The sequence below is a fragment of the Rissa tridactyla genome, chromosome 4, assembly GCF_028500815.1.
Source record: "Rissa tridactyla isolate bRisTri1 chromosome 4, bRisTri1.patW.cur.20221130, whole genome shotgun sequence".
Lineage (NCBI taxonomy): Eukaryota > Metazoa > Chordata > Aves > Charadriiformes > Laridae > Rissa > Rissa tridactyla.
Genome location: NC_071469.1, coordinates 56,216,380 through 56,237,700, shown reverse-complemented (window position 1 = coordinate 56,237,700; position 21,321 = coordinate 56,216,380). Strand labels below are relative to the sequence as shown.

Sequence of the window (21,321 nt, the reverse complement as noted above, 5' to 3'; positions counted from 1 at the left end):
AATATTTCTCAGGTTAGGTGCTCAGACAATAGAAAAAATAGTGCAACTGTTTGCTACGTTATATACCCTTCCAGCATATCTATCAAAATATTCAGACTTGTTTTTTTATTACCTTCTCTTCTCATTTAAAAAAATACAGTGTTCTGCTTTCTTTCTTCCTTTTGATTAGGAAATTATGGACATCTTTAGATATATTTAAAATAAAACGGCAGCAACCCAGAGCTAGTCCTGCAAACTGATCCACTGAAGCAGACGTCAGAAGTGTAAAAGAAGTGTTATTAGTCCAGTTGACTCCAGGTGGAGGCAAAGGTCCCTCTGGATAGAGCAGCTCACAGCCTCGGGAACTTTGAGTATCCTTATGAAGGCAAGTAACTGAAAAGAGTTTTAGGCCTAGATCTGTAAACAGTTCAATCTTACTTGCTCATTAGTGGGACTGAACTCCCACTCACCTTAATGAGTGCAGCTCAGGAAGCTCCAAAACCATACCAGAACAAGCAGGGACTTGTGAGGGGGACTTGTGAGGTTCTGGCTGAGGAACACACCTCCTTTTGCTGACAACGAGACTCAGAAACGTGCAATCTGGCCACGGCAGCTTGGCTGTGCATCTGAGAACTACAGGTGTGACTAGATTTGAAATACCCATGGCATAGCACATTGTGGTCATTTTTCTTCACTGAATTAGGCTTGTGGTTAATGGCCTTGACCCTACAACAAGTCACATGGAGCTTTTCGAGTCTCCTGCATATGGCACTTCCACTCCCCTTGCCCCACCCCCAAGTGCATTACCACCGATTCTGACTGGGACTTTGGGTTGAGGAAAGCTTGGTAAAAGCTGACTGCAAGAACAGTGCAGTATATTTATAAAATCTGAGTTTCTAAAAGGTGCTTTGGGTCATATGGGTACTGACAATACAGTTAGCAAGATTCATGGCCACATCTTACTCTTCTGCTTGGCGGAAACACTTTGCGGTTTGCTAAGGCAGATAATGTTTAATATCTTCCTACAGGAAGAGACCTTATACCACTGATCTTTGTACTTACTGTGATAAGTCCTGACTTATCACTGACATTACTGTCAGTGAAAGGCAGTCAAGGAGGTGGTTAAGAAGGGCAGAAGAACATTGCTGGCTTCCAAACGCTCACATGCTCTGATACCAGGGAACGAAAAGAATACACAGAAGATAAAGGGAGAAATAAAATGAAGGTGTAGAGACAAATGGTGGTGATAAGGGTTTTAAAGGATGGATGCAAGTTCACATCGGGGTACTCTGGGGAGGATTGAGGAATGATGTAGCCTAAAGGATCAGGTAGTGACTCCTGAGACATTCTTGAGGAGCAACTTGTCTCTGTTCTCAGCCTTTTTGAAGTCTGGGTAAGAGTAAGATTCCTCTTTGAGCTCTACTGGTATAAAGCAATAGATTTAAATGAGATGATGCTACTGTACAGACGATACTTGACTCATTATGCTTACAAAAACTAGGTGGTTTTTGCTTTTGCAGGGAGACTAAGCAGAGCAGAGCTTTGGAAAGTAAATCTTGCACGTATTCTACTAACAAGGAAAGCTTTTCGAGTATTTTCTACAACTGAAAAATACCTTTGCTATCAGGCTGATCAGGAAAGAGAGCATGGGTGGCACAATGCTCCGAAGACTTCCTGAAAAGATGGAGACCAATATGTGCTCGTACAAAAGGGCATTTGCCTCAGTAACCAGCGGATCAAGCCTGCCTATGACACTCAGGTAAACCTGCCTTCAGAGGCACGTCATCAAGATGATGAGATATGTGACAGGTTTGTGTTATCATCAGGGTGGTTTTCTTTTCCAGTTCCTGGCTGTGTTGCTGTAATTCTCAAAACAGGTTACTGCAAAAATAGGTCTGGTCATGTTGTCTCAGCGTAAATACTCTGGTACAGGCCAGAATGAGATAAAATTGCCATGCATTTTTTTTCTGCAAAGGCACATATTCTCCTGGGTAGACAATCGGACGCTTTCCTCCTCCTTTGTGCCTGAAGGGCCAAAAAGTAACAGTGGACATAGTTGGTCCCTAGGTGTTAGGATTTCCCTACACGTCCAGAGAAGAGCATAGCGATGACTTCATTTTCACTGTTTGAGTTTGAATGATAGGTTAAAAGACAAAGAGAAAATACAAAAGCTATGAGAAAATGCAAATAGTTAGTGTCAGATCAAGGGCAGCAGGAGACTTCAAGGGCTCAGGATGCGTTGATTTCTTCAGGATGTTCCCAGCTCAGGGGCAGAGGGCTAACTACCTGTGAAAACATCCCTACCTTTACCTTATGGGTGGCAGACCAGTTTACCAACAATATACCCTAGCAGAATATTGATCTCTGGCTCTTCTTCTGTGAATGGAACAAATGCACTTGTTTCCCTGAGGATTAGCAAGCTGTAAGACGAGGAGGGACATGCTGTACCTGGTGGTTAGTTCACTTACTTAAGCTCGGGCTGTGTTGGACACAGGACAGCAGGGCTCAGAGGGGCAGAGCAGGAGGTAATGAAGCGCTCAGCTCTGCCTGTCAGAACCCTGATGTCTGACATTATCACTAGGGACCTGAATGCCCTTTTCCTTTCTGCACATTAATCAGATGAAATCCAATTCTCCAGAGCTCTGAATGCTCTGAAAGCACAGAAGCATTTTGATCTGGGATTCTGATTTTTGGCCTATTTCTCTGAATAATGGAAACCATCCTTAAAAAGAGTAATTTTCCAGATTCTGCTCTGTGATTAGCCACAGGAAACACAGTAAAATTACAACAGATAAATGGACAGAGCTATGTGAAATTAATAACTCTCAGCAGCCTGCAGAGAAATGTGAAGACATTAACAACTGGAATTGTTTGAGAATTGCAAAACGAAAGCTTCTAATAATAGACAAAAATAGATAACAACCTATAGACTAAAGACTCCTGTGTTTGTTTGGTCCCAGACACAAAGGCACATTTTCCCTTTATCTTCAAATTGATGTACAGGATAAGACTATAATGGCTGGCTGCTTCTATTCACTCTTGATTTGGGACATGTTATTACAGGCTGCGCAGCAGTTTGGTGGGATGCCAACTGCCCTCACGTCCTATTGCAAACAAGGATTTTGGAGAGGGGGTCTCATTGCTTCTGAGGTATCTACAGCTTGCTTGCCCACTTAAATGGCTAAATACATTATTTGTAGCAGATGAGTCTCTGTGCTACTGTTGCACCAGTTTCAAAATCTGTTGTTCCGTTTTGCAAGTGTGTTGACGCAGAAATACATCCTCCTCCCTCATTTTATTTTAGGAGGATGTTAATGCTGTGGACAAGCACAGACTCCTAGTGCTGCAGGTAAAAATAAACCAGGAGTAGCTGTGTGAGTTTCCCTACCTTGTTCTTTTATCTACAGTGCCTTTGCACCTACCTCCATAACCGTTCAGCTTTTAGTCTCTTTGCTGCGGTGGCTGCAAAGCTGCTGTGTCAAGCTGCTGGCTGCTTAGAGCAAAAAAAATTCTTAAGAGACAGTTCAATTATTTGATATGTTGCTATCAATCCCCAGAGGCCATGGCTAGAAGAGATGCATTAGGGCATCCAGTTTGTCTACCTGCTTCTCATGGCTCATTAATAACTTTGCAGAGCACATACAGTATTGCTTTTTGTGTTTGCACAATGATGCTTACAACACAGCTAGGGGTCTAGCACTGCATATAGAAAGTGTTTTGCTTTGTCTACTACAGAGCAAACACCAATCAGGATCTTGTAACTTATCTGTGCTAGATGCTTTTATTTAAAGCATAGATCTTCTGTAGGTGCAATCCTGCTCTCATGCTCATACACAAAGTGCTCAGCAAAGCACAGAGCGCTCTTCTGCTTTTACAGAAGAGTTTCAGAGAACAGCTCTGGGGAATGCGTTTGGGCTTCCTCGTCACCCCTCAGTGAGTGACAGCAGTTATCCAACTGCCTGGCTCCAAGGAAAGGAGAAGCTACAGTGCTCCAAGTCACACTGCACTGACAGTTCAGACTATAACATATGCCCACATACAGAGGCAGTAACACCTTTCACAGGACCATACCTATGAAACATCCACCATTCATCCACTACCAGCTCTGCCCACTGCAACTTAGGGATCTTTAATACACCTGACAACATTCTCTACAGCCTCTTGCATGCAGCATTCTTGCATCTGCATCATTTTTTCTCAACACAGAAGCTACACAGTCAGTGTCTTTAACTACAAGACAGGAGATGCCTGCACTTGCTGCGTGCACCCAGTTTGCCATGTCACCCTGTCAAGCCAATTACTTTAATTAAAGTTCTGTCTGGACCTTCTTGACAACTCTGCCTCTAACGCTGAAAATATGTATGAGGATGATCTGGATGAGGGAGGCAGAACTCATTGTTTTCCAACACTCCTGCTACTACTAGCAATTTCACATGAAAGTAGGGCACTTACTTTCTTTGAGAAAAGCAACACAAAAGTGTCACTCGGTTTCATTAGCAGAGTGGTGGTTCTTTGCTGTTCCTGCTCTAATGCTTTTCATGGGTGAAGAATTCAGTCCAGCTCTTTGGGAAAGAGATACAAACTTTGCTAATTGCATTTGGATTAATATTCTAAGAAATTTAAACAAAGCAGTCTGCTGGAAAAATCCATTAAGCAGTACAATAATCCCATTGGGCAGATACCATACTGTCAAACTGGTTTTAATCATGGTGGAAATGTTTTCCTCTTCACGCAAAACCACTGCTTGCAAGATCTGGCATAACTAGAGAGCCTACAGAAACACTGAAGTCCACGAGTAATTGATACAGTTACAAAGGCAACAGAGTATCAGAAAATGGTTGGGGACAGTACATCACATTAAGCAATATTTCCATGGGTCCTACATGTTTATATACCAGACCTTGCTCGTTTCTGTGTTGGAAGCTTCTCTGCAGCCTTCCCACCTCACTTAACAGCTTGCTTTCTGCTCAGAGAGAGAGAGAGGAGTGAAAAACAGGAAAGGTACACAACTTATGCAGCTCCCGTTTTTTATTATCCTTTGCCTGTGAATGAACAAATAGTTACTTTAGGACAGTGAAAATCATATTTTTTATACCATTCTTAAGGCTACAGCTATTTTATTAGACAAAATTTGCTTACTGTCCCGCTGATCTTCCAGAACTGGGCTTCTCAAATGTTTTCCCAGCACAGATCTTGTCTGTCCTTAACCATCTTCACAAAACCCTGTGTCCCAACAGGGCCATAACTACACACACAGAAGCTCAGTTCCTCAAGTGAGTTGTCATTGTATGTCTCATCCTCAAGACAACTTAGTTTCTTTCCTCCCCCCTGCTAGCTCTGTTTGCATCCTTCCCAGCTGTAAAGGCCAGTTCATGGAGTAGGAAAAAAAAAAAAAAATCTACGGTGACTATTGAGTAGTTATAAATACTGATTTGGGACACGCTGCTTTGATTCAAGTAACTGTCCACCAGCCCTGCAGGAAAAACGGTTTAAATATAAAAGAAATATATATATGAAATATAAATTCAGCATCTCAGTCCAGCCTCAAGCTCAGTGGCAGGCAAGCGTCAAAAATAGTCTCTGTTTCTGCAGACAAGGCTTTCTGGAATTAGGGTAGTAGCTGTATGACACAGAAAACCTATACAGTACATGCAGACAGAGAGGAAGAATCTACTACTCTCAAAGTGCATACATTTTGTATATTTGTGTTTTGTTTTGTTTTGTTTTTTTTCCTTCCCTCAAGATTTTATAATCTCTGGAATAAGGAAAGCTACAGCTTGTTTTGAAAAGATACAGCCCTTAAAAAGGAACTGCTCATGGAAACAAGGTGGTGAAAATGTTCTCGCTCAACAGAACAAATCCAAATGATAATCGGAGTATAAATTGAGATAATCGGCTATATAAAAATCACTTCCAGGAGCCTCATCAGAACCCAGAGACACAAGCACTTGCATGTCTGTCACTTACTACCTTTTTTTGGTGCTGTTTCTACTCCAGGACACACCTGACCCTTGCACTCACTCCCTCACAAGCACAGAAGTGTCCAGTCTTGCTTTCATCCTTCACTGTTAATTAGGCTTCACAATTTCCCCACGTTCTTTTGATACACCAATAAGCTTATGGCTGCTGTGGGAAATCCGGATTTCAGTGAAATGAGCTGAAAAGCATGGTATTTGGCCTTTGTTTTCCTGAAAGGGACACATCTACAAACCACTGTTGTCCCTGCAATCCAGTACCTCTAGACAGAAATGGGAGCTTTTGCCGCTGTTCCGTTTAACACGTCCTTCTCTGGAGCGCAGAGGTTCTGCAGACCAGCCACGCTGTGCAATAGCTGCTCCTCCTCCTGCAAACAGGGTTAGCATCAACACATAGATTATTAGATCCAGTAATTGATACTGGAAGGCAGGTGTTAGATAGCGTGCGTCTGGCCATCATAGCTTTTAAGACTCATGATTTGAACACAGCCTAGAGTATGCACGTGCTCAAGACTCACGCACGAAGAACGTGTACTTCGTCAGAACTGAGCCAATGGCGACCACTTAGTCCATCTGGAAAACTAAAATGTCCAGCAAATATGACATAGAACAATTTCATAGAACATTATACCACAGTAAAAAAATGCACAAAAAAGCTGACAAAATGCAGAAGAGCTGCTAGAAAAATCTAAACAGTAGAAAATAAGCACTTTCTATATAAATCTCACTTTCTCTTTGTATTTACTATACCCACAGTCGTCTCTCTCTTATTACATTTCTATACAAAACGGGTATTGGCTCCATTCTCAATGAAAGCTCTCACCTGCATACAATTTGCAATTGCATCCAAACTTTCTGGCATCAAGATTTAAGGTGATTAACTTGCATTTCATTTCCATGATTGTGGCAGCACTTAATCAACAAAGTCCCTACCTATATGTATTTATATAGATATACATGTATATATACACACATACATACATACACAGGACAAATACTTTTGCAGTTTTCCTCTCTTTCAGCGTTTGGAGGGACAGTCATCCTAGAAGGTGAAGGCATACACCACTCCCACAACCACGATATTTCCAATTGTTGCTATTATTGCAATCCATAACAATATGGCATCGTTTGAAGACCGGGATGTCTCTTCTGGTGGATTCTGCATGGAAGAAGCTGCGTGGACGTTGGCTGATGAGTTAAACAAGGAGTACTCTGTACTAAAGTCCTCGTTGGGTGAGTCCATAAAGGCTCCTCCCATAACAGGAAGCTGGGAAGAAAGATATAGCAAAATTAGATTGAAGACCAATATCTGTATTTGCTTTGTCCCAAAGTCATTACAAAAGACTAACCACTAGCAAACACGCAAAATTACTGAGATTTCATGAACGTGGTGCTAATCTGTAAGGAATACCACAGACACATTACACTATTTCTTCCATTTCTGTTACAATCAATATTATTGCAGAAAACCTACGTATATTACATGTAATATTCATATTACATTAGGCTCCAAGTCAGCCTAAGTAATTATACGCACTTAGAAAGAAGAAATACAGCTATCCATAAAGCCCTCACATACTAAAATGTAAGTTTACAGCAAACATGATTGTTTTGTGACTACCAGCAATGGTACCATACTGCCTTAAGGCATCAAGCAAGCACAGTGAGGATGCGATGCACAGAATATATTCTTCTTTTATGCGCCACTCAGAAGTGAACCTTTGCTTTATGTAGAGATCATGCAGAAACACATGAATCGCAGGAGTTCTTACTGTAAAATAGGTGGAATGTACTCAGTGCACTAACTTCACTTGCAAAACACACCATTGCATAGGATTTCCAACACTTCTCCCACCCCACTGGGGGGGACTTCCTCCTCCTGGGACGGACAGAGTTTCTTTGGTGCTCTTAATGGATTTCTCAGTGGTACCAGGAAAAGTTCTTAGTAAGACACACGTTATTCAATACAGGAACATGGAAAAGTTAAAGAAAAAAGGAATCATTTAACCTTGTCCTTATACAGGTTCCAATTGTCTTCCCAACTTCATCCTAGATCACAATACATATTATTCATGATTCAACAACTATTTTATCCTCTACATAAATGTGTAAAATCACATCTTCTGCAAAGGTATGGATTCCTCGTTCAGGAAAGAGAAGGATACCTATTGCAGTGCTAAGACTGTCTACTACTTAAAAAAAGGTTCATAGAAAAGCTTTTTGCTTCCATCCTTGTCCCTTGTATGTTTGGGAATGCATATCTGGAAGAGTTTCCCCTGGCTCACCGAGTCCAGGCTCCACAGTCTCATGCAAGTAGAGGACATTGTTTCATGGCCAGCAGGTGGAGGGAGGTGATTCTGCCCCTCTACTCTGCTCTGGTGAGACCCCACCTGGAGTACGGCATCCAGCTCTGGAGCCCTCAGCCCAGGAAAGACATGCACCTGTTGGAACAGGTCCAGAGGAGGGCCACAAAAATAATTAGAGGGCTGGAACACCTCTCCTATGAAGACAGGCTGAGAGAGTTGGGGTTGTTTGTTGTTCAGCCTGCAGAAGAGAAGTCTCCAGGGAGACCTTGTTGCAGCCTTTCAGTACTTAAAGAGGGCTTTTAAGAAAGATGGGGACAGGCTTTTTATCAGGGCCTGCTGCAATAGGACAAGGGGTAATGGTTTTAAACTAAAAGAGGGTATATTTAGACTAGATACAAGGAAGAAATTTTTTAAAATGAGGGTGGTGAAACACAGGCTCAGGTTGCCCAGAGAGGTGGTAGATGCCCCATCCCTGGAAACATTCAAGGTCAGGTTGGACGGGGCTCTGAGCAACCTGATCTAGTTGAAGATGTCCCTGCTCATGGCAGGGGGCTGGACTAGACGACATTTAAAAGTCCCTACCCAAACTATTCTGTGATTCTATGATTGTTTCAGAAAAAGATGAACACCATCTACTTCACATACCTATAAATGCTCAGGACACACACTCCTGAATATCCTGTAAAAAGCCAAAGATGTGCTCAGCAACCTCAGGAACTGCAAGTGTTCCATACTGCAGGAAGGGCATGAGCCATGGGGTATCATAAAGCCCCAAGTCTCTGCAGTACTCACTAACTAAAACTCCTGGAGGATTGCAGTAGGTACGTAGACCAAACCCATAGCTTTACAGTGGGGGGAAAAAAAAAACAGAGCCATATGTCTAAATCTCTCTGCCACCCTGTCCAGAAGGGAAAAATTCCATCACGGTGTTGATGACCAGTTTGATTGTGAGCAATGAGTAAAACCTAGACATCAGTGCATCCTACCTCTGCTCTCCTTTTAGATCTGGTAGAAATCCAGTGCTTCAAGGAAAGCTGAAAAAAGTCTGGGAATGTTCACCCTAAGAAACACCCTTGCTGCAACACCAACCAGCCTTTCCTTCCCCACAGTGGTGTCCATGCTGCTGCTGTCAATTCCAATCTCCTGTTTCACACCCTACTTGTAAATGCTTTTGGGTTTTTGGCATTATTATTCTTCACCTTTATCAATAGGGCTTTCTTCTTCAGCTGAAAGCCTCTGACTCTAACAACAAAATAAAAATTCTTCCTGCTGTTACACTAGTAGTATTACTATTATAACTTCAACAGCACTGTTGAAGTCACCACAGCCTATGAAAAACAGACGCACCAGCCTTGTCTTCATTCAGCCACACCACAGAAGGCTGCTGTACCACCAGCCCTAAATTACTGTGCCCAATACTCACTGGGCTGAAAAAAAACAATCAATCTCTTGTCCTTCACCCTGTCCTTCAACTCCCGCATCACATTTTGACTCTCCCAGTAACCTCCAACCTTTGGTACCAAACTACACCCCTCCAGGTTGTGTGCAGCTGTGCGATGGAGGCTGCTAAACAGGACAGAACTTGAGGATAAACCACCTCTCCTCTCCACAGTGGTGGCTGCAATCTACAAATTAGAATGAAGAATTGGAGAAGCTGGAGAATAAAGAAACTTTTTTTTGTTTGCTATCTGTAACATTTTACTGAGCTATAAAAGACAGACTCTCGTTCAAAGCTGACTGCTGAACAAATTTCATCTGTACTAGAAAATATCATGTCACGTTCAAAATGAAACGGAGAATGATGAAAGACCACAATGGATATGTCATACTACCTAATCCACATTAAATAAAATTATCTTTGAGATCAAATATGATTAGACAAAAGCAGTTTGCAAGAAACCAAACAGGAAATTGCAAAAGTCAAGTTTGATACATTCTCCTTGCATCAAAGATTTCTGCTGTCAGTTTCAACACAGAGTGTGTTTTAAAGAGAGCAAAAGCTTCCATTTCACAAGCAGCCCAGCTTGATGCTTTGAATCCAATTCCACCGGCCTTTTTTATGTCTTGGGATTTGATAAGGAAAACATTGCTCAGTTTAATCAGGATTTCTTTTTAAGTAGAGATTGCCATAAAAGGCAATTCTGCCTTCAAACAAAAGTGTATTTATGCAGTGATGCTGCCATTTAACAGCTATGGAGACCCTAGTTAAAGATCTTTGCAGCAAATGATGGGCATACATTTACCACACTGGCTGGAAAATGCTCAATCTGTGCTGCCTGCCTCCTTAGCGAACCATTTTAAGGGTATCAGCATTTAGAATGGTCAATTTTGCAAAATCTTTCCACTGGAACAACCATCCAAAACGTAGAGGTACACATATATGTGCACGTGCCCAGGACAGTGGGAGGTCATGAGCACTGTTCTGGTGAGTGATACCTGGTTTTGGGGCCACACATTCTGTGCCCTCAGTGATTTATTTGAAGTGACAAGCTTCCACCCTGTTATCCAGCTACCGCTGTCACGGAGGCAGGGAGCATTTGTGTAGCAGTGCAGCTACGCACCGCGCCGCAAATGATGTCAGATCTGAATCTCCTTGTACCGTCTGAGGCTCAAACAAGCTGCCCACACCATCTGAGGGGAACACATGGTGAAACAGCTCATCTGAATCTCCAAAAGGCTTGCAGTGACCTGATATAAAGCACTGACATTGAGCACCTGGCACAGGCTCTTTCCATAAAACCGACTTCCAGTTTTTCTGTTTGTAGGTCAGTAGCACTTCACCGCAGATCTGGAAATAAACCTTACTGCCAACTTCCCATTTGCAGAAATCGTCTCTTACTAAATGTGTGTTCCCCCCCTTCTCACTACTAAAATGGCCTCGTGTAAGAGCCCAGGAACGGCCATATGGTGTCAGACAGAACGTCCATCTCCCTTGTGCGTTAGCTCTGGCACTGGCCATAAATAGATGCTTAGGGAAAAGTAGGAGCACAACAGGACAAGCATATCTGATACCACTCCTTAACAACTCACTGCCCTCAACTGTTTTCAGGTTAGGAAGTCCATAAGCTAGGTGCTATTGCTACGGATTTAATAACTGGCAAAGAATTTTGCTAGCATGAACTCGTCCAGCCTCCACCTGAGCTCATCTACAGTTGAGCATCCTTCTCAGCCTGGCCTCCGACTGCCACTTAACAGTCAGGGCTGCCCAGCAATTAGAGTCCCGTAAATCATCCTTGGGAGATATCCTCGCCTCTCCACTGGAGAGAGGGAAGCATGGATGATTAATATCAACTGGCAATCTATCTTTTTGGTAGATTAATTTCAGTGAGATGAATCTTACCCTCAGTCTCAATGCCTTTGTTCTCCCAAAAGGTACAGTATCTTCCCTCTGCAGTCTTATTTGAGATATTACATTAAAGGCTGTGAGACATCCAGACAAGACACTAATGGGAGTTGTGAAGTGCCTGTGAGAAGCAGCAGGCTAAGGATAGAAAGCCTCCAATGCTTTCTGTGCTTACTCTATTTGTCTGCCCATGCCTCTACAAAGCAAATACACACCAAATGGCATCAGCCAAAAACCTCACCCATGTCAGTGCCATTCCAGTGACCTGGTTTAGCCTCAGTGGGTTTTTATAGTTCTGGAAAAGCTGTGCAGAGCCTGTGCCACCCTCCCCAAGACCTCTGGGCCAGGAGGACACAGCAAAGGGTTAACTGGGAGAGGCGACAGTGAGGGAGGTGGCAGGAGCAGATGGCAAGGGGGAATGCTGTAGCACTGCTTGGAAATTGAACTCTTTTGCTAGCAACTACGCCAATATTGTTAAGTAGCGCTAATAGTGCATTGCCTGCTAAATGGCTTCTGGGACTGGCGAAGAAAGAATTCAAATCATTAAATAGCAACAGGCAGGAAACCAAACAGCAAAATGTCAAGCGGTAATGAGAACCCCCCACTGCGCCGAATACCTCCTACTGACATCCAAGAGGTGCTTCAGGGTCACGAGGAGGAGAACAAGGCTCTTGAACAGTTAAGTGATACGCTTCCCAGATAACAGAACAATCCTATTTTATAACCAAAATGATTCACATGAAGGAAAAACATGATGTCAGGTACCAGTCACTGATACTCTAAAAAATGTTAGTTTTCTTAAGTAGCATCACATAAAATCCAACACTTGGCATTAACTTTGCTCCATTTCTTAGAGAATCAGGTGCCTGTCATTTTTTTGTAGCCAGCTAGAGAAGTGTAACATCTAGTTCCTGCTGCCTCATTGGGAACCCAGGCTTGGTATCAAGATTTGAAAGCATAGCTGAATCTTCTAGTAGCCATTTTCCAGAAATGAGGAAACCTCAGCAGCTCTCACACCTGTGCTGTATCTGGGCCCTGGTCTTACCACAGACCGCTCTGGGAATGGGATGCTGAGAGGTGAAATGTCACCCAGGCTCAGACATTGTTTTGTAAAATCCCTGTTCTTACTTCAGAATATCTAATTTTTCAGTGTTTCTTTTGGGTTAAATTTTAGATGTAGCATATTTTTACATGGTGACACATTCTGAACCCATAAAATGAAGTTACTATTTTCTTCTGCGCCGGCAGCATGTGTTCGTTGCAGTGCATATCTGTGTCCGAAACCCTTCTAGCTGCAATCACAAATCAATCTAACGCAGTTGCCAAAGATGGCAGCAATATACAGGTTCACAAAAGCATCATAACCACATTTTAATTCTTAAGCTTTTTTTAAATAAACATTTTGCTCTAAAGAGATAGCCCACATGACCAATATTCTCCCCACACTAATTCTCTTGTGTCTCAAAGAAACATGTATATGTTCTCCTCATCTAAAGCATGCACTATTATGTAAATGAAGATGTTCCAGATACTATTTATTTATTGGCAATATCTACAGAACCAACAACTTCTGCCCACCATTTGCCAGAACATCACCCTACTACATACAACGTGAAGACTGGGTACACAGTGACAATTAGCACAGTTATTCCACGTTCACTGCAAATGGATTAGTTTAAATGCATTAACAACATCACCACCACCCCCCCAACCAAAATTAAAGGACATCTAAGGCAATCCTATTTAATTTAATTAAACATGTTTAATTCTGAAGAGGGAGGATCCATGCAAATGCTTTACGCAGTTAATTTCTAATTCTTATTTTAATTAATTCAGATCCCTGCTTCACCTTGAAACCACAGTCTCAGGTTGACAAGCTTAGGAAACACAGATGCTTATTTTCAAAATACAGTTGTCAAAATGCCCAACCGACCAGCAGCAATGGAAAATTTTCACTCTAACTTGGAAGCATTAGGATTTAACCTCTTACTTTTAATCTTGTTAAAACTTTGCAATTCTATCAATCTCTGCTTTTCTTCCAATTAATGATATTCCTAGGACCTATGTATTACTTCCTCTGCTGCTCTCCCGATTCATGCTGGGCTAGATAGAACATCTTTGTCCTTTTAGATGAGATCCTGTTCAAAGTTGTTCCTTATCGGCAGTATTTCAGGTGCCAGAGGTGTGAGTTTCAGCCTTGCTGTTGAACCACACTATGAGTTGCCTTGACCAACAAGTGTCTAGATATTCAGGAAGGAACATCTAAAGATGTTCCAAGATGCTGCAGCAGACACTTCAATTCTGAGTTTGCTCTTGGCTTTAGAAACTGTTTTCCCTTAGTTATGGTATTCCCATGGGGAACGGAGCTCAGCTGGATCTCTGTCCCCAAGCACAGCTGCCCTTCAGGTGCCTTAGGATGAGCACATGCCTCGTGCACACTGGAGCATGTCTCTGTAGAAAGTTTTTGTGCTGAATCAGCTGCAAGAAACAGTGTAAATAACTGGCATGAAGGTGTTTTCACCCTGATTGTTTCACTCTCATATTTCTGCATAGGTAGCATCCAAGTTACCCTAATGATAAACATGCTGTGATTCCATTCCCACAATTTACATCTGCCTAGTGCCTCCTTCAAATAGCTTTTATTATTTCAAAGAACCCTACTGATTTTAAACTATTATTCTCAACCAACTGCTGTTGGATTTCATCTTCCCAGCGCGGAAGACTGAGAACAAACAAAAGCCTTTTTATTGCTGACAAATCTCAACTGGAAACAGAGGAGGCGTTTCTCATCCTGTCCCTGGTCCCTAGAATTCCTCCAATGCCAGTAATGCTGCATCAACGAAAAGAGCGAGTTTTGCCAGCGTTGAACAAAAATGCAAACAACCTGTATGAAGAAGCTGCAAATCTAAGTCACATGTAATTTAAATTATGAATCTGTATACTCTAAATTGGAGGGGGTGATGAATATCACAAAAGCGTGCGGAGCAATCAAGGGGATGTGCTTTAAACTATCTGGATGAGCTGGGAACAACCATTCAAGCAGCAGCATTAGCTGACCTTCCCAAGTAGCTAATACAACTGAGGCAAGCATCCCATTGTAGACACCATGCTGGGGAAGTAGAAGATGCCTGGGTCCCATTTACACACAGTTATAACTTAACTTTCATGCTTCCAGGAGCACATGCACATAGAAGAAAAAATACAAACAGAGGGAACCAGAAAGGCAAGTGTTTATCAATGTGGAAAAACTCAGTAGGAGGCTATAAAGCTAACGGTGTTATCATGAGTAGAAGCTATTCAAATCTTTTTACAGTTTCCAAAAGTGGAAAACCAGAGAACCTTTTCACACCGTGTGTAGCCGTACTGGGAAACTCAGAGAGAACACGAATTCCTTTAGAGATAAGAGCATCCTGCAGAGCTGTATCAGTTTAATATTGAACATGATTCTGGAAGGGCTTCAAACACCAAGCCTCTAGCTTAAACTCTAATCATCGAGGATTTCCTGGACAACCTTCTGATATTTTTGGCATTGGTAACTTCAAAGCCAAACTACTGGATTTTACTGGACTTACATGGTCTCCTGCTCTGATCCAGGCTGGCAATTCCTTTCTGGCGTCAAGTGCCTCTATTACAAAAAAAACCCCAACCAACCAACAATGTGGGAGAAAAGAAAGGAACATTGCCATGTTTTAATGTCTCAAGGGACAGCTTTGCTCTAAAGCCACAAGGAGACTGCGTTGAGTGGAAACAAGCACACAGCTACATGGCATCAGTGGAAGTTTCAGTTGTTCTCACACAGAGAATAAGTGCCTCTCCGTGTGCCGGAGAATAAAGAGGAAAAGAAGATTAGTGCAAGCTGGTTGTAATGACACTTCATACCTGTGAGTGGAAAAGGCATTCCCATCCATGAATAGAAAAGTCAAATGATGGGGTGTAAGCGGAAAACCGCAGAGCAGAGCTCAAGAGGGGGTATATAGGAAAAAAAAAAGAATGAAGCCTAATCTCATTTCTCAAAGTGAAAAAGGGCTGTACGAGCCCTTCCTCCACTGTGGTCTTTGAGCCATGTTCCTCTCTGACAAAATGCTGGTGCCTCATTACAATTTACTGTTGTGGCCAAGGTATCTTGGTTGCAGAGGAAAGGGCCTACCTTCGTATTCTTTTGATTTTCCTTCTGCTCCCTCTCCCTTAGCCCGACAAGACACTCAGGCTGTTCCCGGGGTTGGGGAGAAGGATGGGAATTGGCAGCTGTTCACAGTAATGGAGGCAATGCCACAATTTCAAAACTAGAACTAGTTCCAGAAGAAAAATCGTTCAAATCACTAGACTTCAGGCACAGGCAAAAGCAGTGATTTTGTAAACCACTGTATCCTTCAGTATTCAGTAATTGTTATGCTTCTCACAAACATTAAAAGAATTTCAAGGGGCAGGTGTTAGGGGCTAGACCTAAAGGATGCAACATTTTGGACATCATCTTATTCCTCTAGAGAAAAAAAAAAAATTACATACAAATTCCTCTATGCTGCATATGCTGACCACTGTTCAAACCAAAACCCAGCAGCAATAAAAAAATCTTGCACGCTAGCTCCAATCCCTGCTACACAGCCCATGAAAAATTAATTGGCTGAGGTTTTCCTAAACCACACTAACAGGCATAATATATCTTATCTCTGTTTCATCAGAGAAATTACTTCCTATTCCATGCAGACTCAAAAGCTTTCAAACTATACATCTGATGTATTTTACACAGTGATGATTGTACTACAAAGACAAGTTGCCTATCGAGGGAAGCAATCGCTACCACCGTAGCTCTGCTGTATCTAATGATACGATATAAATGCCTCATTTTCAGAAGCTTTGAGATAGCCACCTAGAATCTATCTTCAAATATGGCAACATAAGAGTTAGATCAGTCCCCGCACCATAATGCAAACCCACTGGGAAAAAATTATTCTATGATGACTTCCAGACATTAATTCTTCCATGGAAAATACTTGCAGGGATCCAACAGAAAGCCTCAGAAGGGAAATTAAAACAATTTAATAGTCTTAACTTATTCCGTAATGATTATTTTCCTTAAGTTTATATATGCTGTCAAACTCCCTGAAAAAACAGAGGAGAAAGAAAATGGGTAACGATGTATGCAATTTTATTTCAGCTATACATCATTTTCATCCAACATTTTTTTCCGATTTATTTTTTTCTTTCCCTTTCATTCTCATGTTGCATTACATTTTCACAAACAAAAAAGGGTGGAGGGCTGAGGTATGCTGACAGAATATTTGAGGTATATCTCTCATGTCTTATTTAAGGCTATTTTTGTAAACATTTTTGTTTGCTTACTTGGCACCTAGTTCAAAGACACACAACATGCCTGACAGTTGACAAAAACCAATGTGCTCCAGTTGAGACAGACCAATAAAGGAGAAAAAGCAGACACCGCGCTAGCCCTCTTCATGTCTGGAGACCTTGTGGGTAGTGGCCGGCACGAAGGTCAAGTAAAGCATACAGAGCAGCTTCCAGGACTGCCAAATGTTACCCCTACTGCATACACTTCACTTGATAGAATACCAACATCTGGCACGTTGCCATACATCTTGATCCTATCAGGCATATCAGGCTCAACATATGGCTCGAACAACCTATAGACTGCACATCCCCCTCAACTTATTCTATAACGCTTCGGTAGTGGTTTATACCAGAAGAAGAAAACACACAATTTGCTAAAAAATTAATCCTATTCTCTTGTATTTTTGTTTCATGAGCGAGCTAGCTACACAATACCCAAGAGAATAAAAATTAGAAGGTAAAAAAAATTTGACAATTTCCTAATTTCTAGTATTTGAAAAGTAGCATTCATTGTGCTAAGAAAAGTTTCTTCCAACATAACTATTTGTTGAATATCATGAAGAGACTAAAAGCTCCATCACGTGTAAATCGTGCGTGCTTAAGAACTCAGTGCCACCAGGCAACTATTTCAACCATCTTCTAGGATTTACTGTTCCCACAGCAGGGCCCGAGGAAGAGAAGTAACATGTGTTTCTCGCCCACTTTGGTGCAAAGTCAGCAGGCGCAGCGTAAACGCATTTCACAAACGGCTTAAAATAAGCCTGGATCACTCTGCTTTGAAGTAAAAAGAGGAGCATCCATACGGGACATTTCACTGTCTCTTCTAGGGGGCAGAAACCTTCATCAAACTGTGAGAACAGTCATCATCAGAGCCAAATATTCCATATGTTCTCACAAACCCAGATTCTCACAACCCAGGTTTTGCTCATGTACGAAGACCATCAAGGGATGATTAAGCGTGGCTGAACTAGACAGCCGCTGATGACATCTTTATCACGCCAAACAAAAAACAGAACAGCCAAGCCATCTGTGTTTGTGTGCCTATGTTAAAGATTGTTCAAACAGTCCAGGCCATATTACAGAAAACTATAATAAATTACACATTGATTCTTTCTCTCTAGATAAGCGTGTCTATATATGTGTAGGCAAAACAGCACTCCTCTGTGGCTGACAAATGTCAGAATGGGCACAAATCAATGTATAATTTATTATACTTCTATTTGCAATTTGGTATTTGTGCTTTGAACTCTTGCAGTTGGTGAGGCTGCACAGGATAATTAAACACATGAATATGTAAAAGCTTTCCTCAGGAATGAATTTTTTCCTACCCAAAAGTGATTTCTGTAAAAGCTTGTTCAGTTATCCTTTCGCTATGGAAGGCTGAGCAGGGAACAAAGAAAATAAAGCTAAAATGTATTGTATTTGCATTTTCCCCCCATTTTATTCAGTGGAATCTTAACTATGGAATCACTGCTGGCCTGAAAAGCTGGAACAGTTCAGAGAGAAGAAGAAATTTGGTGGCCTCCCGTGGCTTACTGAAGATTCAGGTTTGCACTCCCCTGGTGTCTTAGGATCTTAGTGTTTGGAGTGATGTTTTTAAAGTACAGAAACAGGAGAGAAATGTTATTGTCCGAGTCTGACGCTATTCAGGTACAGGATAAATAACCACCACCAGAACAGCACACCGGTTGCAAAGTCTTTCATGTAAAGGGTGTCTAAAAGTAATCAGAGAATGAGCTGGCTCCGAGGTCAAGCAGGGTTTCTCCAGAGCCTGCCAGCCAAAGTAAATACACAGACTCTTCTTCAGACCTGAAGCTCAGAGTCCTCTGAACTTCAGATGGTCAAAGCAACAAAACAACAAAATAGCTAAGGGATACCTTAGTGCTCTAAGAGACAAAGTTCAGACTGAAGCAAGACATGTACACCCACATACCCTTAGACTGATACTTGTAGGTGCATGTACGTGACTACATGCACAATTTTGCGGTGCTATCTTGCACCTACAGATGTGATTTTAAAATAATCAATCTAGCCAAAAGCAGTCTCAGATTGAGAATAAACCTCAACTACTGGAAGGCAAAAAGCAAGCTAAAATATCAGGTAAGGGAACTGCACCAAAATCTCAAGCTCTGTTTTGTTAAGCCCTTAGTACAAGTCCTACAAAAGCAATTGCAATAAAAAAAATAAATACCTGGGAGAAGTGTAACACACTTGGCTACAGGAGACCTTAACACGTGCATGGCACAACTGAAGAGCTGCCTGGATTCTTCAGTCCGAAGCTTATACATTCAGAAAAATAACAAACTCACAGACCTAGATTACAATACTTTTACCCATGCTGAGATTGTATTTATGACCCCACTCAAGCCAATTTAAGTAAAATATCATCATCTCATTTTTTTCATGGCATCAGTAAGCGTACAGTAAAAAGATTAAATGATGAAGGAGATTAAAATTGAAGAGGTCAGAAAGATTCTCACCGAGGAGCCACTGGTTCTGATATAGGCACAGCCCAGTTAAAAATGGAGGATTGGGATATCCCTGCACCATTTAGTGCAGCCTTTGAACTCGGATGGACTGTGTAATAAGGGAAACCTCTTAAAGAAAAGTAAGAGGCAAAGGACATTTGATCTGAGCTAACCCTAGAACATTCTAGAGGTTGTTTCTTCCTGGGGAGAAAGAGGGCTCTCCCTTGCCCCAGCAGCCCCACAGCTATCCATCTACCCACAGAGGGGCTTACCCCAGCCACAATGAAGTCTTCTGAACTGCAGCTCAAGCCTTTTTCAAGCTGAGCAACATTTATCAAATATCCAACACAGGAACATTAATAAGCAGCATGGGAGACTCTCAGTAACAACAGCGCAAACATCTAGTACTTATAAAAATGCAAGCATCCCTCTCATCTTTAATCAGCTCTATTTTGAAATGCTGGATTGAAGATCTCCATTTCAAAAATATCTCCAAGAGACTTATGCATTCCACACCACCATTCTGTGTCTTGCATGAATAAATCCGTAACACAAGGATGTACTGAGAGCTTAGGAAAGAAAATCACAAAGAAAAATTGTACAGATACCCCAAGAAACAATTAAAGCCATCAGCAAAAAACCACAGACAGGTTCACTCCACCTGGTTTGCACCCTCAGAAGCAGTGTCCTTAAAAACATTCTCAAACTCACCACCCAGTCAAAAGGAGGCAAATTTAGGAATTTAAACTAGACATCGAGACTTCCCTTGGGAAGACACCTATTGCTCTCTGTTGGCAATATATGGGAATGTAAGTACGTAATCTTGAGGGAGTGCACACACTCTTCATTTGCAAGTTTATACAAGAAACTTTTACCTTCTTATGTGCTGGTAGGAACTTACTTCCTACTCCCATTATTAGACTTAAGGCTTTAGAGTTGCAGTGAAAAAAGGTGACAGACACATACATCTAAAATTATCTACACAGACCCATCTTAAATGTAACTAAATCAATAAACTAATAATACAAGGAACAGCAGAGAAAAAGGGAAGTGTTTTTCAAAAGAAATTAGCATTTCTTTAAAGCAATTCTGCATATGGTCATTTTGAAAGTGCCCTGAAAATCATGAGTCTTTTTGAATTTATGAATGATTATATGCTGAAAGCATAGTCAAAGGGATAAAAGCAACATCAGATAACAAATAGATGACCATAATAAACAGATGACCATGTTCACCCAAGTTAAAATGAGGTCAAGTTAGAAATCTTAAAACATTCCAAATAAAACAATGTTTTCAACAAGTTTGTTGGTAGGCCTGAACTCAAAAAAAACCTAAGTTTTTTGTCCAAGGCCTAAGTGATCTTTGCATTCCGTAAAAGTATGGATGCTGCTCTGAGTGCTTTCCTCAAAACACTTTCAATACCTGATCCAGTTCTCTCTTGAAAATAAATTGGAAACCATGCCATAATATCATAGCACACTCCCCTGACTGTACAAAATCAATCCCTGCATTACATCCTTAAAGGAGAACATAATTCCTTTCATCTGTGGTTTACCATTACTTGAAGTTCCTCTAAGTTAAGGAAAGACATTATTTATTTACTGGAAAGTATGCAGAATTAATTACAGAATAAAACCACATTTAATCCATCCTGTTGCTCAAACAGCACCATGGAAATATAACTGATAAAATGTAGTACATCAATTCAAGAAGGCTGCCCAGCTTAGAGATTCACCGCATCAAAATAAACTCCAGCTCAGTTCAGGAACAAATGACATAGAGAAGTGGGAAATAATAAAATATCCAAAAAAAAAATCTTTCAGGCTTGGTTTGTGTGGGAAATGTGCAAATTTCTCTTGAACCTTTTATTTCCAGATTGCTGGTATGAATATAAGTTAAGTCAG

At 41.4% G+C, this 21,321-nt stretch overlaps 1 protein-coding gene across 1 annotated transcript in view; it reads right to left on the bottom strand.

The window, feature by feature from the left end:
• Window positions 1-3,638: 3,638 nt before the first annotated feature.
• The window catches only part of C4H14orf132 (chromosome 4 C14orf132 homolog), a 40,618-nt gene continuing 22,935 nt past the window's right edge, over window positions 3,639-21,321 (bottom strand). Inside the window, exon 2 of the mRNA XM_054200831.1 lies at window positions 3,639-7,221. Coding sequence (XP_054056806.1) covers window positions 6,997-7,221 — 225 coding nt within the window. The 3' untranslated portion in view covers window positions 3,639-6,996. The remainder of the gene's footprint in view (window positions 7,222-21,321) is intronic.